The 21,067-nt window shown below is 41.5% G+C and overlaps 1 protein-coding gene across 1 annotated transcript; it reads right to left on the reverse strand.

Moving 5' to 3' along the window:
* Positions 1–249: 249 nt before the first annotated feature.
* On the reverse strand, positions 250–16,200 carry etnk2 (ethanolamine kinase 2). Its single transcript, XM_082533607.1, has 9 exons — positions 15,583–16,200; positions 10,619–10,756; positions 10,409–10,530; positions 9,802–9,942; positions 6,214–6,356; positions 1,823–1,906; positions 1,570–1,730; positions 1,399–1,472; positions 250–1,106 (listed from the first exon to the last, which is right to left on the reverse strand). The coding sequence occupies exons 1-9, from the start codon at positions 15,727–15,729 to the stop codon at positions 1,034–1,036; spliced, it is 1,083 nt and encodes a 360-aa protein (XP_082389733.1). The 5' UTR covers positions 15,730–16,200; the 3' UTR covers positions 250–1,033.
* Positions 16,201–21,067: the final 4,867 nt, after the last annotated feature.

Genomic DNA, 21,067 nt, shown 5'->3' on the forward strand with positions numbered 1-21,067 from the left:
CAGAGGTGGTGACTTTCCAAAATGTCTGGAAACCTTAAATGGAAAATTTAACAGAGCGATGCGCTGTAACCATAAAAGTCAAAAAGGTGGAAATAATGCTCAAGGACAGGAACACACACAGAGGTCTCGTCTTTGTAGCCATCCCCTCCACCTCCTTCAGTACCACTTTCCAAAGAGTTGTTAACCTGAGATGTTAAATACAAATAAATAAATGCACATTTAGCTTTAACAGTGAGTCAACCTAAACCTTTCCATTTGCTGTTCCAAACACGTGGCGTTTGGCATGAAACACCAAGTAACACGCAGACAAGTCTTACAATTCTAGCAGCATAAGCAGCAGCAGTTTGCTGTGAATAAGTGGAAGATGTGGTGAAAGAAGCTGAAAGTGCTTCAACAGGAAAAACAGGGGGCACAGGAAAGGACACCCCGAGGAAAGCTCAGTGCAGAAAGCTACGGGCACTTAGCACCAAAGGTGATGGAAAAAAAAACGAGAAAAGGTCACAATGTGTTAAAATATGTAGAGACAGAGGAAGGAACACACACAAGACACAAACATACAATGGGACTAACACCAGGCTGCACCTGTAGTCAGTTTCAGAAAACAAACCATCGTCCTGACACTCTTCAACCCTCTCCTTCCTCTTGTGACATCATTACCAGCGTTGTGGAACATTTTGGTGTCCTATCCCAAACACAGACCTCTCTACGCCTGGTTCAGCTGCTCTAAGAGGAAAAGCGTGACGCTTTTTCAACATATATTACAAACGCAGACGAATGCACTTGCACACATACACACATGAAAGTTTTGTCATTCTCGGGCTACAGCGGTGACGTACGTGGAGCTAAAGTTTGGGGGAATCAAAGAGTAATTGCGCTTGTTGCAGGAAAAGGATGCCAGGCTGACCGAGGAGTGGTCCATCAACAGCTGGCTCACAGAAGCGTCTTCATGGGAGAGGAAGTCCCAGAATTTAACCTTCAAACACACCTCCTTCTGGGCTCCTCTCCTCGTCCTTCTGGCTTCCGTCGCCTCCTCTCACTCTGGGATCTGCAGGGCCATCACTGCAGGTTTAGTCTTGAAGTACTGGTTGAAACGTAGCACGGCGTACCTGCAGACGGAGAGACAGAAAAGACTGATTTTTGACTTTGTCGCTTGCACAGAGATGTCTCTTCTCTAAGATTTCTTCTTGGAATGTTACAAATGTGTTCTTTAGATAAGATAAAAAAAGTTTGTGGACACAATTTTTGGCAGATTGGTGAACCTTTGCCACATTCCCAAACACATTCAACCATGACTTGCTTAACTCATCTGCACGGATGTGGTGGTGTGTGCGTCTCTGTGTATGTGTGCGTGTACAGTCATGATGCTTAGTGCTAACCTCTTCACACACGCACACTTACCCCAGGAAGTCAAAATCGATGGAGGAGTATTTGGCTTGGATGAGAGCCCAGAAACCCCAAAAGAAGTGAGAAGCCTTGAGAGAAAACAAATGAGATATCAGATGTGTACCATGAAACAGCAGGGTTGAGCTTGCAAGAGATACTGTGTGCATCTGTCAACATCTGTCTCACCAGAGCAAACTTGTTGACCTGAACGTAGAGCGTCTCTAGCTCTCGCTGGCTGACCTCCTCTGTGTTCTTGGTGAAGAGTTTGTAAGCCTGCAGATACACCTTGAGCCACTCCATTTGCATCTCCCGACTAGGATAGAGTCCATAGTTCGGCTCAGTCATGCCTGAACAAACACATGGACGTGCAGTTGAAGGATAAGCTGTGCACCACCAACACATAACTAACTCATGTAAATCACACTGTGCTTTTGCTGACCTGCAAATTCATTGAAGTGGTTGCCAATGTCAAAGGCCTGGTAGTTGTAGCTGGAGTACTCATAGTCGATGAAGCGCACATGACCTTAAGGAGACCAGAGAAAGGAAAACACGTATGTTACATTATTATGCACGTGGTCATTTACAGCAAAGCTGAAGGGAAGCAATATGAAGCACTCTTCAGGTACTGCTGCCACATGCAGTGCACGGTCACATGACAGACAAAGTCAGAGACAGTTAAAAAGCCTGCTAGCTGTGCTGCCTCTTCACTCAAGTGCTACTGACTGAACCTGAAGAGCATCTTTACATGGAACCGCTGTGTGCTTCAGTTAATCTTCCTTTGTTGGGGCAGGGATTGTTTTTGATGGTCATCTTGAGACAGCAGGAAGTAGAGGGATTATGTGACTATTAGACGCACTGGAGGGACTTGTTGGTCAAACTGTACACCAGTCATCTACACCTGGATGACCGGAACAAGAGCCAGTGAACAACGCCTTTGCAACATTCATGGAAATTTACATGAATGCACTGAAAAACTGCAAATCTTTGATCTTTGTCTATAGTAACAACAGTCTGTCGTTACTATAGACAAGGAGCAGATATACAAAGACCAGATAGACAGACTTAGCTGGGCAAATTAGCATGAATCCACAAAAACTGAATAATGCTTGTGGCTAGGGCAGGGCGATATGGCCAAAAATATTTATCACGATATATATTTGAAAATTTGTGATAACGATATAACCGACGATATAATTGATGCGAGACAAAATACAACTCCACAACATTACTAGCGCAAAAAGACAACCTTCCATTTATTTTCACTTAAACAAGAAGCTGGTTTTTATGTACATTAAAGCTTTATAAAAATGTAACAGTGCAAATGCAAATTCCTTGCTGAAAGTTTAACCAAAAGGCATTTCCAGTAGAAATGGGCTGACATATCCTGAGCATAACCATGTATAATATCCACTGAAGTTAAAAAGAGGTGCTTTGCAACATTAAACTGCAGTGTGCATTACGTATTTTTCGGACCATAAGGTGCACGGGATTATAAGGCACATTAAGCGAAACAAAGCAGTCAGATAAATCAAACTTTATTAAACTCATTCTTCTTGCTTCCTCCACTTCTGTACCATTGATTCATTAATGTTGAATTCTCTGGTAGCTGCTCTATTCCCATGTTGTTGCAGTATATTAATGACTAACCTCGTATTGTGGATGGATTATCTCAGTTGTTCTCCTGACTGAAGTTTGGTCCGTTTACAGCATCCTGCCATGCGATTGCATTTGTCTCTAACCATCAGGAACCTTCACGTTAACTTTTATAAGTGGAAAAGTGTTAGTGTTCGTCCTCCAGCTTCCCTGTTTATGTTATGCTAACATAGCTGTGTCGCTAGCGATCACGTAGCACATCATTATATACCAGCTAGCCCAACTTCAGTAAATCTCTCAGTCAGAACATGCTATATCATGCTTAGGTAACTAGCGAAACTAGCGAGCTAACTTCCGCTAGCTTGCTGCTAACTTCTAACTCTGTTAAATGTAATACATTTTGTTTTCATGGATGCCTGGAAGTTAAACTTCATAGTTACACCTGGTAAAGCAGCAATGCTGATCGTTTTATTAAAGATGAAAGAATTTAGACAGTTTTTAACTCTCAGTGCAGTGTTCGTTTGACCTGAAGAATACGGATACCAGATACCAGATACCCAGCCCTACTTGTGGCTCCAGAGGTGATTTAGTAACAATATGTATGACAGTAAATGCTGCCACCAATAACTTACTAACAACATATGCACAGCTTGTTGCTTATAATCTAAGCAAAGGTTTTTTATTTCTCGAACTGATGGGGACGGAGCAGGGAGTAGTCCTTTATATGAATCCTGAGCTGAGTCTTTACATAAAGTCTGTTTTATTACAAGCAGTTGCACTATATAAACCCAAAATATATATCAGCAGACCTGACCAAGCAGCATTTTGGAAGATCCTGATGAATGGAGTGTTAATGAAACCACTGCAACTGGTGCACAAGCATAACTACACACATCACGCTCATTCATTTTTTTCCTGTTTTGCTTCTTGTTTCACGCTGCATGTGTTTCTTGATCCTACAATAGAGAACTTTTTGAATTGTAGTACAAGAGGTGCTGTTGCAAATAGGGCTGGGCCATATTATACCGTTCACGGTAATACCGATATAATGTTAGGCAACGAAAGGAAAATGAAATATCGCGGTAGAATATGAGTAAAACGCGCATGCGCAGTGCCTTTGTTTTCATACGCACATGGCCGATTGTTGAGTGAAACAGATGAACCAGAATTGGTTTGTAAAAATGGTGCAACCTCAGTGATGTGGAACTGGTTTGGTGTTTGTCCGTCAGATACACGACGAAGCACATTTTTTTGCAGAACATGCAAGCGGCCGTCGTTATTGTCGTATTTGTCGGGCTAAGATGCTCTTAAATCTGGGAGTAATCTGGGTCCTAAACTCCATATTCTTCAGGTCAAACAAACACTGCAGCATCACTGAGAGTTAAAAACTGTCTAAATTCTTTCATCTTTAATAAAAACGATCAGCATTGCTGCTTTACCAGGTGTAACTATGAAGTTTAACTTCCAGGCATCCATGAAAACAAAATTTATTACATTTAACGGAGTTAGAAGTTAGCAGGAAGCTAGCGGAAGTTAGCTCGCTAGTTTCGCTAGTTACCTAAACATGATATAGCATGTTCTGACTGAGATTTCTAGAAAAATTCAAACGTACAGCTCTGCTATCACGTCCAACATAAATGAAGACAGGAAACTAAACAGCAGTGACGTTTGTAGGGTTACTGAAGTTGGGCTAGCTGGTATATAATGATGTGCTACGTGATCGCTAGCGACACAGCTATGTTAGCATAACATAAACAGTGAAGCTGGAGGACGAACACTAACACTTTTCCACTTATAAAAGTTAACGTGAAGGTTCCTGATGGTTAGAGACAAATGCAATCGCATGGCAGGATGCTGTAAACGGACCAAACTTCAGTCAGGAGAACAACTGAGATAATCCATCCACAATACGAGGTTAGTCATTAATATACTGCAACAACATGGGAATAGAGCAGCTGCCAGAGAATTCAACATTAATGAATCAATGGTACAGAAGTGGAGGAAGCAAGAAGAATGAGTTTAATAAAGTTTGATTTATCTGACTGCTTTGTTTCGCTTAATGTGCCTTATAATCCCGTGCACCTTACGGTCCGAAAAATGCGTACTGCACACTGCAGTTTAATGTGGCAAAGCACCTCTTTTTAACTTCAGTGGATATTATACATGGTTATGCTCAGGATATGTCAGCCCATTTCTACTGGAAATGCCTTTTGGTTAAACTTTCAGCAAGGAATTTGCATTTGCACTGTTACATTTTTATAAAGCTTTAATGTACATAAAAACCAGCTTCTTGTTTAAGTGAAAATAAATGGAAGGTTGTCTTTTTGCGCTAGTAATGTTGTGGAGTTGTATTTTGTCTCGCATCAATTATATTGTCAGTTATATCGTTATCGCAAATTTTCAAATATATATCGTGATAAATATTTTTGGCCATATCGCCCTGCTCTAGTTGCAAAGATCATGTTTCTGTTTTCCTTAAAACCTAGTAACCGCCAGATAAATCCTAGTTATTGGGAATGCTAACATTACGGCTGAATTAATTTGCTAACAGGCAAATGCTTTTCCCCCCAGAAACCAAACTAACATATAATATTTGTTTATGGGTGTTTCTTCTTCATTTGTAGAGCACACAAATCCTTTTTTCCGGTCATTGATGGTTATCAGCATGCTGCACTGTGCATCATGGCTAATGCTAACATAGTCAGCTATTGTGGATTCAAGCTAATTTGTCCAGCTGTTTGCATTAGCCAAGCTGTGGTACAAAATATTAGAATTCTTAATATTTTGTACCACAGCTTGGCGAACACATGTGACAACTATCTGTCTGTTTTGAAACTCCTCAAAGCCCAAGGCCATTTCTATAAATGTTAGCACAGACTGCCTAAAGAATAAAAGGAAACAACTGTAAAAGTCAGCATATGATATTAGAGAGCTGTATGTGTGCATGCTGGTTGTTATAGATGCACAAACAGAAAGTTATACTAAAAGGGAAATATTATGCAAATAAAGCATTACTTTAGTAACTCCCAACCTTTACATGTTAACACCAAAAGATGTTTTTGTGCTGGTGCAGGCAGTTAGTATAACATGCCTCACTTCTAGTGACCCAGCTGTCAATGATCCACTGGAATGGGGGCAGTGTGGGGAGTGAAGTTAGAAGTGCTGCTGCTCATTCTGGTTGTAAAATAGAATCACAGCCGTGAGACGAGAAGCTCAGATTAAGGCTCAGACACTTACCCTCTTTGCTGTTGTGGATGATGTTCTTGCAGAGCAGGTCATTGTGACAGAGCACCACAGGTGAGCCCAGTGTGGAAAGATGTTCCTTCATCCAAACCATCTCCTGCTCCAGCACCACCTTGCTGGGAACTTCCTGCTGTATTCTGGACAGGGAAGGAAATGGAGAGAAGGTCAGTGTAGTCGCGCACATTGTTGTGACAACCATTCAGAATAGCTGCACGCACAACACTGTGTCCACCTGTTAAGTAAGTATCACAGGAATACTTTCACTGGCTGTTTTTCACCTAAATAAAACACCTTTCATTATTTTGGTATCATGCCACGTGGGAACATATGTGAAATGAAAACAACTGAGTGCGACATGCACAGGCAGCACACACAAGCTCAGTGGGGCTCTGGCCTGCTGACTCCTGGGAACACAGTTGCAGAGAAACAAGTTCTCAGTGGACCCTCCTGTTGCTGGAGTCACTGTTATTACGGCTACATTACACCTCATTTCCTGAGTTTTCAGACCTGACTACCAACATCTGATCTGCGATTTATTCCACACTGTACTTGAAATAATAACCTGGAGACCGCTGGAAGCACTGTGAGAATCATGTTCTTTGATTTCTCCAGTGCCTTCAACACCATTCTTCCCTCGGTTCTAAAGGACAAGCTGGTGAACTCTGGAGTGGACCATCACCTCACTACCTGGATCCTGGACTACCTCACCGACCGACCACAGTATGTGAGGACTCAGGGCTTTGTGTCGGACAGGGTCGTCTGCAGTACGGGGGCCCCACAGGGAACGGTTCTGGCTCCGTTCCTCTTCACCATCTACACTGCAGACTTCTCCCACAATTCCACCCAGTGCTTCCTGCAGAAGTTCTCTGATGACTCTGCAATAGTCGGCCTCATCACTGATGGGGACGACAAGGAGTACAGAGGTCTGACCCAAGACTTTGTGGACTGGTGCCAGCTGAACTACCTCCAGATCAACGCCAGTAAAACCAAGGAACTGGTGGTAGACTTCCGCAGGCACAAGCATTCTCCACTGCAACCACTGAACATCCAAGGTATGGACATTGAGGCTGTGGACAGCTACAGGTACCTTGGTGTTCATCTGAACAATAGACTGGACTGGACTCATAACTCAGACGCCCTCTACAGGAAAGGGTAGAGCAGGCTGTACCTGCTGCGGAGACTCAGTTCGTTTGGAGTGGAGGGCCCACTCCTGAAGACCTTCTATGACTCTGTTGTGGCTTCTGCTATCTTTTATGGTGTGGTCTGCTGGGGCGGCAGCATCTCTGCTGGGGACAGGAAGAGACTGAACAGGGTGATCCGAAGGGCCAGCTCTGTTCTAGGATGCCCTCTGGACCCAGTGGAGGTGGTGAGTGACAGGAGAATGGCGGCTAAGCTGTCATCCCTGATGGACAACATCTCCCACCCCATGCAGCAGACTGCGACAGCACTGAGCAGCTCCTTCAGTGGGAGACTGCGGCACCCACGGTGTGGGACGGAGAGATTTCGCAGGTCTTTCCTCCCCACTGCTGTCAGACTCCATAATAAAGACTTTAACTGATCAAGCACACACATCCATACATATGCAATAACACTAAGTGCAATAATCTTTTCTGTCATCGTTGTATTTTTACTCAGTTGTATATAGTATTTGTATTCTATTCTTATCTTATTGTATATTTATTTTATTTTATTCTACTGTATATAGTATTTTATTTTATTCTATTCTGTACAGTTGTGTACTGTATTTATTCTTATTGTATTCTAATTTTTGCATCATAACTTTTGCACTGTCCACTTCCTGCTGTGACAAAACAAATTTCCCACGTGTGGGACTAATAAAGGTTATCTTATCTTATCTTATAAACATTCATGCATATCCTGCACCAGTATTTATATAAATCTTTGCTCTTCTCATCTGTGTGCACATGACACAAACCTACTGAGGCTTCACGCATCACGAAGGGTTCAGCCCAGCTAAGATTGTGTAGTCTGATCTGATGGTAGTCCAAAGGTGGTCTTACTAGATAGCAGAGAAAGAGCTAAGGTAGTCTCATCCAAGCAAAAGCTAAGAGTGCTGAGTAGAAACCCCTTTGTTAAATGTAATGGGCTTATGTGGATTACTCCAGTATCAATCTGAAGACAGTCTGAGCTCAGAGAAAACCAGTGTGCACACAGGATGCACCCTCTCCTCTCAGATTTCCATCTAGCTAGCTCTCTCTCTGACACTCACTCAAACTTAACTCATCTAACATGTCATCCACAAAGGAAATGTTACTGAAATGATTCTGATTTAGACTAAATGCTACAAATAACACCGGCCTATTAAAATGAAGCGCAACATGAGGGCTTCTCAGATAGCAGTGTGCAACAAGTGTCTGCTGTCCAGGACCAGGGACTCTAGCTGTCTGTGTTACCAAGGACAGGATAAAGTGATCTGATAGACCGGGCTAAGCAAACATCTGCTGGCCCACTGAATGCCAAACACTCCCTAATCCAGTCTGCTATTATTGTTACAGTTATATAAGCCACATGCTGGACTTAATCTAACAGGGAAGAGAACAAAGATATTAGCTGGGACTGGGCAGCTGGCCAGGTTATAAAATGGTATACTTTATCTGCTCCACATGTCTCTGCCATGCTATCCTCCTTATTATATAGAGATGAATTTACATTTTCATTAAACACACTTCTAGGTAAGGCTGGGAAATTACATCTCTATTACATCTCATCTTTTGGCTGACAAATATCTTGGTGTTTTCTATGCTGCAAGCCAAGTGTTCAGTTTTATGCTAAAGCTACAAGTCAACGATATTTTACTCATATAAAACACAAAGATAAGATTAAAAAGTTTACTGTCTCCATGCTGCTTTGACATATTTCAGTAGAAATATAAAGCTTGCTCCATTGTTGTAATGAGCTAATTAGCATAGCAATAACATTATTGTGTCATTGGTTAATTCTGCCCGGCGTCTGACCTTAGCACATGTTTACTTCTCTCTACAGACTTGATTTGGGCTATATCCCATATGCTGTCAAATCATGCGACTTTGCAGTATGTGTGCTTGCAATGGAACAGGAGACCTTGTATTTGCAGCAGAGCACCTAACTCTCTTCTACTGAGACTAGCTAAGGTGTATTGCTTATTTAGTCCTACGTGCTTTTTAAACAAACCTGGAAAAAAAAAAAGAGAACTTGAGTCAGTGCCGAGTATTTCAGCTGCGTGACAGTCTTAATTGCTAACGCATTCTCAAATGGACAGTGCTGTGCCAACAGGAACATTTGTTAGCCTTCAAACCCAGAAATAATGTTAAAGTTTATATTTGGACATCAATACATGAACCGCACAGGATACAGTCGTACGCTTTTTGCAGTTATCTCTGTCATTTTTTATGCAAAGAAAGCCCAACTACCCCACTGCTTCATCACGGAGAACTTGCAGAATATTTCAGGCTCTATGCAAACAGCTTATGTTCTCATTTAACAGGAAACTCATGCTGGGCTTTATGGACTATTTGCATCATTATCACGGTGATAATGATAACCTTAACTTTGAGCTTTGAAAGTAGATAAGCAGGAGCTCACCTGATGTTGGAGGCTTGCTCTGTGAATTCTGTGGCTACAAGTGAGAAATATTTCCGCATCTTGATCCAGAGGTTGGGTTTGGGGATGCAGCCGTTGTGTGCATGGATGGCGTGGATACGAGCCATTTCCCTGGCTATCAGCCTAAGCGGAGACAGACAGAACAAGGTTACAGTCGTGGCAAGATTTCAACTACAGACCATTAGTATCTAGTTGTAAAGAATCCCCACAGTACAGTGGCAGAGTGTCCTACTTCATTTATCTACAAGGACAAATTTTGGTTACAGAGTTCCTGGAGATAGTTGAATTAAAACAAGAAAATACATAATGTCCACTACACAGAGCTGACGTCCACAATGGGAAGACTGTTTCACAGTCAAAACATTGTGTTACCAGATAAAGCATTCCCTCTAGATGTTGCGTTTCAGCTCAGAACCTTGTGGAATTGTCCGTTTTCTTCATTATACAGTTCTTTTTTTGTGTGTCCTGTGCATTTCTCCATGTGTCTAATCTTTGTTGTATGAGGCAGAAAAGCACTGATGTTAAAATTTTCACCATCTTTGAGTAAACTCAAAAAACCCATTCAAACATTGCTGTGACAAATTCACACCTGAGCAGAGTAGGATCTCTGACATCCTGCGTTCCAAGTGCATCTCCCTGCATGAACTCATAGCAGATGCCATTTAGAAAGGTGCAGTAGAGGCGAGGAGCACAACCATTAGCATGCAGCACCTAGGAGACACAAAAAGATGACAATGAGGTAGGAGCAAACAACTGCTTACGTTAATTAATTTAGGACTCTGCAACGCGGCAACACTACCTGAAAGCTCTTAAGCTCATTGTCTCGGTCCACAATCAGCTCTGTTTTGTTTCCATATACTCGGACCAGGACTACGTCATTTGGACTGTCGTCCACGTAGCAGCCCACTAGCTTGTTGGTGGTTCCATCGGTGAAGAGCTGGAAAAAGATGAAACCACATCTCGTCTCAAACAGAGCCTCTGATTGTACAGCGCCATGGTGCTTCAGGACTGTTTTCCTGAAAGCTATTAGTTACCTCTAAGTCAACATCAACCCTGAAGACACCATACAGCTTTGACCTACATGAGATGAATATGTCAGAACGCCTCCGCAGGGTTCACAGAAGACTTGAGCTAAATGTTGAAGTGGTTTTTAAGTCATCTTACTAAGATTTTGTTTGAATAATAGTTGTACAAGAACATGAGAACAGGGCATGGTCAGTCTGTGTTAGCAAGAGCAGTGTATGGACAGTGACATGGAGAGGGATATTACAGTAGGGCATAAAACTCATCAAAAATGAATGCACACTACAGAGTGTAGTGGTTCAACAGCCCTCTGCAGCGGTCTACACAGATACAGTCCTCAGATAGAGTCATCTGCCACCATGTTCTCGACAAGTGGTTGAGTGTTTGTGTGGCATCCACCAAGCCCACTTGTCCCCTTACGCTGATGACGATGATGACATACCAACATTATACTGAGTTACTCCCTTTAGCCTAAGAGGAAACATTTTTATCTTGATCATATCATCCTGGACGGTACGGTGGTGCAGTAGTTACAACTGTCACGTCACAGCAAGAAGGTCCAGGGTTCAAATCCATCAACTGTGTGGACCTTGCATATTCTGCTAGTGCCTGCGTGGGTGCTCCCCATGTATTCTGATTTCCTCCCACAGTCCAAAGGTTAACTGGTGATGTTCTCTATCTGGCTACAGGATGTTTTTTAAGCTTGTAATGTACACCCAGTATTTGTTTCATATCGGCTCACGTTCACATTGTAAACGAACTGTAAATGAACCTCTCTGGAGTTCGTTTGGACTTTGGACTGTTGGTTCTTGGTGTGGTTGTTTTGGTCCACATGTGAGTGCAGTTACTATGTTCACATCCACACAAACAAACCGCACCAGTTGGGAAAACGAACCAGAGTAAAAACACCCTGAGTGTTCCTTCATATCACTGGTGAAGACTTCTTGCACGTCGCCTGATCAGTCTTAAAGAGTGATGCTGTCAACAAGCTGAGTCAAATGCTTTTTCTAAAATGAAAAGTTAGCAAAAAGCCTTGTGTGTTTGAAACTTGGCCTTAAAAAACAAAAAAATCGGAGTGACAGCGTGGCTCCAGTGGACAGTGGTGGGCCGGTCCGTCCCGCTGCAGCGGACACAATAACAACATACACACTGCCTGCATCTCCCCCCAAGGACCAGACGCTCACTCACGCATATCTGGCATTCCACACGTGGCTCACCACAAAGATGGGCGACAGACATCCCTGTTATGACTATTCATACACAAGCATACACGCCTTTGCCAAAACGTGACTGATCCCTTCTGCCCGCCACACAATACGCTGCTAAGACCTACGATCAATACATCGACAGACAGCGATAAGCTTGGACCCAGACAGAGGTAAACATTCTGCCATATACTGCTTGCATGGGACATTGATGGTGGCATCCCCCCCTCAACCACCCCACTACCAATAACCAGCTCCCTGTAGGGTGACCTCACTGTACAGGCTGGAACAGGTTTCCTTTGATTGACGTGAATCTTTGAGTCTTCGTTATGTGAAACTTGTAAGAGGAGACCATTTCTCTGTCGCTGCAGGCACTCTGCCATTTTCAGGAAGTGTGTGGATGTTTGGCAATAGACAATAAAAATCTCCCTGTCCAGGTGGCAGGGCCGGTCAGGTCTTCCTGTTAGCAGTGCAGGTGTATAAATCTACTGTCAGAGTGGTAGTCGTTGAGAGAAGTTTTGCCAGTCTGGCCTGGAAAAGTCGAGATAAACACGGTCACATCCTCAGCTGCAGGTGGCTGTTGTGCAAGGCCCAGGGAGAGGAGTAACCAGGATGTAAATACAGGGCTGAAGCAGCTGGGCTTAGACTGTGCCACTGAGGACTTTTAACAGTTCTGTAGCGCTCACTGCTCCAAAAACTTTGACCCAGCTACGACACAACAGTTACTAGATCCTTTTACCTGGAATCAATTATGCATTTTTCTTTCCCTGATGAGTCAAGTCTCTGTGGATTACCTAACACCACCACACTTCTAGGGAAATCTTTTAAAAAAAGACTTCTTGGAACCACATCTGCCACCAACTGTTATTATATTACAATGAATAAAGGTGCTGATACGCACCATTGTCTACATACCCAATGGTACAATATGTCATGACGTTGTTATAGGGGTGGATGTTTAGCTCATGGCCTATATTATTAAAGCACATTGTTATTATCGTCCCACATCAAATTATAAGCAAAAGCACAAACCTGAGGTAGGCCTATGACGATGAATTCCATATAAGAGTTTCCTTCAACTTTGTAAATCAACATCAAGGCTTTACTTCCAACCTTTTAACTTTGCATTAAACAGGGGATTAATTTGCAAATATTAGATATAGATTTTAATCCCACAGTAGGGAAATTCACTTGTTACAGGAGCATGAGGGTCCGAAAAAAAGGGAATTATAGATGTATTCAAAAACAATAAAAATAAACAAATAAGGTACTAAAAAAAAAAAAAAAAGTTAAACCTGCTAAAAATTAAGATCAATACAATTCATACAATTTTTCTCCTGTTGACTCTCAGGCCTGATCACTCCATCAAGACAAAATGATTTCCACTGTTTAAAAATTCATGACAACTACTCAATAAAAGTTCAGCTCTAACATAACGAATGAATAAATCGTCCAGTATCTGATAATGGGATGCAGGGGCACCAGGCTAAGCAGGGAGCCCAGATCTCCCTCTCACCAACCAGCGAGCCCTCCAGTTTATCCGGGGACTTATTGGGGTGTTTCCAGGCCAGCCGAGAGACAGAATCTCTCCAGCGTGTCCTTTGTCTGCCCCATGCCTCCTCCAGGTAGGACGTACCCAACTGAAACACCTTACCCAGAAGGCAATACCTCAACTGACTCCTTTCGATGTGGAGGAACAGCGGCTCTGCTCTGAACCCCTCCCAAATGACTCAATTCCTCTTCCTATGCTAATGGAGAGCTTATCTACAGTTCGGAGAAAGCTCATTTGCAAAGCATGCATCTACGATCTCATTCTGCCTGGTTCTGCCGGAGGTTTCTTCCTGTTAAAAGGGAGTTTTTCCTTCCCACTGTTGCCAAAGTGCTTCCTCATAGGGGGTCATATGATTGTTGGGTTTTTCTCTGTATCTATGAAGCGCCTTGAGGCGACTTATGTTGCGATTTGGCGCTATATAAATAAAATTGAATTGAATTCTTTCCCCTTTAAAAGAACCAACAATGTCCTGTCTGCCTGCATCTGAATTTGTATTCTCAGATGGCTGGCATCACCATCAGCCCACATACCATAACAGTAGATGGCTTTTGTATGGATAAAAGGATAAAAGTTTTCAAACTACCACATGTAAATCTTACGGTTTGCTGACTTAGACTTTTACAGTGCAGGGTCACTAAAATTCCAGTAGTAATAATTTGTGACATTAATGTTATGACATAACAGTAAAGTATTTTTCCATTGTCAGGTAAATCATTTTTACAGTTTAAATGAGCTGCCACTAACAGCCTGGGCTGCTGGTGAGAAGCAATGATTGGTGGGATTTGACCTGTAAGGCAGGGTTGGCAGAGGTGTGCTCACGTGTTGGTGCCCGATCTACAGCAGCTATAAATAAATGCTGATTAGCACATCTAGTAGCACAGTAACTATTACGCTAAATTAAACTCAAAGTTCAAATGATTGCTGGAGGGCAAGCAGTACTGTTTTTGCCATTCAGGTGGGCGTGTCCCAGTAATCTGACATCACCTGAAAGCTAGAGAGACATGTTGGCTTGCTAATGCCCATCAGTGATAAGATGCATATGACTGGGGCTGATGTTTAATCTCTGCTTTTGTAGCTGAGGAAATGTTCAAAGAGACGAAAGACTTTAAAACACTTGGAAAAAAAAGTTTTTTTATTTTACTTGTATAAAATGGGAACAACAACAATATTATCCGGAGACTCAGCCTATTTGCTATATCCTCTGTAGTGGACATAGTAAGACTGGAAGATGTTTTTTCCCAACGGTTCTTTGTTTATTAAAAAAAACACACACACACACACACACACACACACACTTACACTTCTTTAGTACTATTTTTTTAAGAAAACATTTAAACGGTTTAAAAGAAGAGACTGTATATCTTGGCCTCCAACATGTACACTCCATTGAAGTCCAAAATCTAGTGTGTCTAATATCATTAGGATTCACACACATGTATTTGGGAAGAAACGAGACACAACAATCGGCTGCAGGCTATAATGAACACAAAGCTCAGGGACCTGCTGTAACACAGTCTGTCCCTTTGAACTAGTAATTATTACCAATCACCGTGTTCCTCTATCAAACTGACCATCGCGCCACCATCAGCTGTCCTCCAACACCAAGATGACAGCGCGACTTATACCAGCTTTCACACCGTCTTTAAGTGCCCTACGCGATGTGCACTTTGGGCATACACTACAGATAAGAAGCGTACCAAGCTTTGGGACATCCTGGTGCAAGTTTGCTAATTAATTAGAACACCTTGATAGCTACGGTAACCTATAAATGTAAATTTTCTCTAAAGCAAAACCAATTTAAACTTCTTAGTTGGTAAAGAAAATAGAAATAGTCAACTATAGGCGGTGCAATAAAATTAATTCAGCTAGGCGACATGTCAGGTTGCCACGACCCTCCTACTAGCTTGCCGGTGATGCTGCAAAGCTGTCAATCCTTTCCTAGCCTAGCATAATCAGTACAGCTAGCTTTGCGGCTAACGTTACCTTGGTCTTGACGTCGCTCGAGTCCCACGCCGGTCTCAGCTCTTTAATGAGCTTCATCGCTCCCTCCGTTACGTTGCGCTCGTCCACGAAAACTGGGATTTTTCTAATTACCGGCGAGCCCACGGGTACATGTATTTGCGTCTCCATCCTGCAGCAATTTCTCTGAAACGTTAATTTCCAAGCCCTTGGCGTAAATTTCTAAAAAAAAATTGCACCATACGAGTGCCGCTTGGTTTAGAAGTAAGTGTTGGTGTGGTTTTTGTGAGTGACCTAAGACTGGCTCAAGAGATTTAACACGCTGCTGTAACGTTGAGTTGAAAGCGGTACAGATGTACGATGAAACTGCCGGGTACTGATGGTCGTCGCCGGTTTTCTTAGGAGGAGTCAGCCAACTGTACCATTTCCTCCTAACTGGCTCCGCCCGCCCGGGATCATCCGATTGTACCGCCGGTTGAGACGCACTGCATTCGAGCACGCCCATTACTTCCGAAGATGCCCGAGCAGTGCCGGGTTCAGCCGAATGATAGCTGATAAAATGGAAAAATTAATTTTGAAAGTGAAGCCTGGAATTAGTGATGGGACGCGCTGCGCCGTCGAGAAATCCAGGAAGGCTTTTATCAAGCGCGTGCCGAGGCTTGCTTCTTTAAGGGCGAGTGACGTCACTAATGACGTCTGAAGCCTCGCTGTTTTAGCAGGTGGTTCGAGCGTTGGTGTGATTTATGATTTATAGATATTTAGTCTTCCTTTTGGAGTTTCACATCTGACATAGACGCGCTTGTTATCATGGAGCATGCTAAAAGGAGAAGGGCTGACATTGTCCTTGCAACATTGGAATTTCATAAATGCACGAATGGCTTGGCGCGCAAAAGAATAATGTCACAACAATGTGATTGGTCACTTGCAATGTTGAACCTGGAACAACATTTTCATGATGGTCTGGGAACAACACCAACACGAGGATATCAGATCATCCAAATAATGATATGAAAATATCATTATTTTGTCATTATTTTAAATGTCTTACACTGTAGGCTATTTTCTTTGCCATCAGAATCAGAATGAGAATACTGAAACATGCAACCACACCTGAATTAAAAATGCACAATTAATTACCCAAACACTTGTAATATAATCTTAGTAATGAAAATAATAATACAATGCACCTTTGGGTCATATAGTCTGGAAAGGAAAGTGATGCTAACCCATTTCTACAGTTTGTACATAACTTTAAAGAGAACTTTAATTCAAAAACACCTCACTTACATTCAGATATTTGATGTAGGGATTATGTCAGTCTTGGCCTGTTTGCATTAGCAATGTTACAGAGTTGTTGCCAACTAATCTAATTAGTTGCCAAATGTTTCTCGACCTGTTTCTTTTTAGTACCACTTGCTTTTTAGCCAATGATCTTTTTTTCCCTTCCTGACAAAAAACAAGATAATAACAAAATAAAAACAAAGGCATGTGTCTGTCATGATTAGGCTGTGTGGCAGGCAGGAGAGGACCCAAACGCAAACTCACGGGGACACGGGGAATAAACTCAGAAAGCACAGCTTTATTGCTGGAAAGACAGATCACGAGTAATACAACTGGGGAAAAACTAAAGATAAAGCTCACCAGGAAACACAGGGAGAATCACACACAGCACGAGGGAGAACGCAACACTGAACTGAGGGAGACGTGGACATAAATGCACAGAGGGTAAACGAGGGAAGTGGGAGCACATGGGGAACACAGCTGACACAGATAATTGTAACAAGGCAGGGCAGGAGTGAACACAACATGACACATACTGACAAGAGACTGTCAAAGTAAAACAGGAAGTACACAGAGGTTCAGACAGGAGGAGAGAGAGCACGGACATAACGGGCTGGGGAAAACGTGGAATAAAACACAAGGAGGGGAAACAAGGGTTCACAGATACACAGAGGGGCACACAGGGGGAAAAGAAAGAAAACCAGAATACACTGACATAAGGCAAGGACTATCAAAATAAAACAGGAAGAATGACATCACGACTTGAAATGGAAACACGACAGACTCTGGAACAGAAGAAATACAAAAGCACTAGATGTGGCACACAGGGATATAAAGAACAGGGAAAACACGGGAACAGAGACTAACTGCAGGCTGAGATAAACGTTAAGGGAGAGAGAACTAAATAAAAAACTCAAAAACACGAAGATCAGTAATCAAAGAATATAATTCCAGATGTTGAAACACAAATACTGGGTCACAGCATGAAGACAAATGAAATGGACCGACACTTTCATCAAAATATAAAAATGGCTTGAAAAATTTCTGGAGAGATGAGCTCCAGTTAGCATGTGTGATGGACCACTGTGCGGTAGGCAGAGAGTCGACCCAAATGCAGAAGTCAGGAGGCAGAAATAAATGAAAAAAAAAGCTTTATCTGCAGTCATGGCGTACGGGAGGAGTAAACAGACTGAAACCTTGACTCCCGGAGACACACAGCATCAGAATGAGTAAGATGTCCTAACTTAATTATTGTAAGCAAGCTTTACTTTGTTTTTTGAGCCAATGAGTCTGTATAATTTTTTAAAGTTTTATCAGCTAATTCGATTTTACAGTGCATAAACGAGGATCGGACAAGGAACACACGCAAACTGAGAGTTTAACGTGATACACAGACACACAAATGAAGCTAATGCAGGTGACTAAACATGATGATAAACACTGAGTGAGGAATTAACTCTAAAGCAGAGAGGAACAAGGAATAGAACCAAATATGCCAAAATGTGAACCCTATAAACCAGAAACCAAATCAATAATTCAAAACACTGGGTCCAACACCAAGAACCATGGCAGTAAGACATGCCCAGGAAACTGTATCATTTTAGATTTAGTCAAAAATAATCTTATGATATTTAGTAATCACATGAATTCAGATGTCTAAATTCTGACAATAACTAAATGACGCGTCAGTCAAAAGATATGGCTAAAACTAAATTAAAAGTTGCTCTCAAAACTAACCCTTTTTACTGTCAGCCATAAAAGACAGATGGGGTATTGTCAGGACCCTGCGACACCTGAGTTTCAAACTCTATCTACTAAAATCTTGGATGACATCACATCGCAGTGACCTCGGCCTTAAGATCAAGGTCAGAGGTGAAGTGTTTTTAAAAATCTTGTGAATGCAATAAGTTGAAGAACAAGGTGATGTAGGTATGAATTTTGAAATTCATACCATTGCAGCATCCATATGTTTTTAAAGATATCTTTCTGCATTCACATTCAAAATGAACTCAAAGTTTTTAATGAAATAATAAAATGACTCTCTTTAAACATTTAATATATTTTCTGTATCATACTGTGAATAAAATACAGGTTTATGATACTTTGGTTTTGATGTGATTATTCTGCAGCTAAATTCAAAATACCACAACCACACCGAGAGCATTATTTTTATTATCATTATATTAGGAGTAATAATTTGTACTAAATGTAAGACTAAAGAATGCATGTTAGACTGACATATCAAAAACAGAACAGGGTGAACAACACAGTAAAAAATACATTAAATAAGTTCTATAAAGTGTATCTACATAAATGTGAAATATAAAAGCAGCCATGTATGAAAATCACACAAAAATTTAATGTTGTTGGTGTAAAAATATGATATTCTTGTTAAATGTCCAGATAAGTCCAACAAAGTTGTTTAAAATGTACCGGTATGCATAATAATTTTTAAGTGACAAATCATTATCACTCAGTTGCGTTTTCAAATCTACTTGTGCCTTACAAAACATGCAGCACTCTCAGATCAGCAGTGACAGGTGTTCTCTGTGTGCCCAGAATTAGAACAAAGCAAAGTGAAGGTACTTTTATTTTACCATATAAACATGGACATCTGTGAGTGTGGTAAGACCTGACTTAAGAGGCCAACGAAGTGCAGGAGACTGATGCTGTCCAGTGTTTGTGACCAAAAAATAAATAAGAAACTCAACTCAACTCAACTCAACTCAACTCAACTCAACTCAACTCAACTCAACTCAACTCAACTCAACTCAACTCAACTCAACTCAACTCAACTCAACTCAACTCAACTCAACTCAACTCAGCTACACTGACCTGGTCCTTTCTCCCCAAACACCTGAATTCTTCTGCTTAAATAGTCCACTTAACCAAACAATTTCTCCTCTGGCCTATTCCATTCAGTAGGTAAGATGAACATTATCATACTCAAACCTCTACTGCTACTCTTTACTGGCAACATAACTGGTTACTGGTGTAATCAATACATATTACAACAATAAATCAATTTCTCCATAAACACTCTAAAATCAACTTTATTAAATTACAAGAATTCTTCCCCTTCTGCACTTGGTCTCTTCCTGTGACCTCGGATTAACCAAGAAACTATAAAGCAGGAAGTAAAACTACATTTCCTCCTTTTGTTTCTGGAAGACAGGTAGGTAAGGTAAGTTTAAACAAATTAACAGTTGAAATAAAGAACATGTTAACTTAACAAACTTGTAGGAATTGATTTAAACCAAGATGTTATATTATATAATCTGTAAAAGTGCAAAACATAAACAAACCCGGGATAGTAGATGTTTGCCTATTGCAGATTACATGTGAAATATGGTTAAATCAAATCAAGAATGTTAACTAAGAATATGGATAAGTAGTGTTCTCACCCACTTTGTCACTTTGAAACAGCTCGTCACTTCTTATGTCTGTTTATATTTCTATTATCGGTTTTAAATCGCTCCTTCTATCTCTCTGTAAAACACTGTGAATTTACTTGTCTGAGTTGTACTGTACAGTTTGACTGAATAAATGCACAAACGTCCCACCAAAATGAAGAGAGCACAAAGCCTCCACTCTGACACTGCCATTTCTCAGCCACATGGTGGCAGTATAGTGATAAATATAAGCAGGGGAAACCGTAACCAAAGAACGAAAACTTTGATCTCCTGGGTACACTGCTGCTTCTGAAGAGTTTCCAAAGCCCTTCATAAGGAGTGCAGATCCACTTCAGACCAAAGATCCTCTTACTTGATGCATTATAGGTCTCAGTCTCCTTCTGTTACAAGCCTCGCTGTCAGGTAACATTGATCTTACGGTGAGACTTCTAATCTAAACAACTGGCTTAGCCATTCCTGTGTGCTTAGAGCAAAATAAAAAGAACTAAAAAAAGCTTCCCCAGTGAAGACTGCCACTTGTAATTTTGGAATTACAGAATTTCATCATTCTTTTTCTAGTATGTAGTTAGTATGTCAAGTCTTTAGTATTCAGTATACCCCAGACTTACTGTATGCAGGTCTCATTAACATCCATATGCATCCAGTTTCATAAAGTGCCAACAAAAGCCACAGCACAGTGAGCTAAACAGCCAAGATTAAATTTGCCCAGACTTGTTACATGTATAGCTGAAGTTTTTTTTTTAACCAGAAAGTAGAAACAAGTCCACAGGAAGTTTGGGGATTCTCATTTGTATTATTTGCTGTTTCGAGGCAGA

This window comes from Aulonocara stuartgranti (genome assembly GCF_965226115.1).
Source record: "Aulonocara stuartgranti genome assembly, chromosome: 5".
In the NCBI taxonomy this organism is placed as follows: domain Eukaryota; kingdom Metazoa; phylum Chordata; class Actinopteri; order Cichliformes; family Cichlidae; genus Aulonocara; species Aulonocara stuartgranti.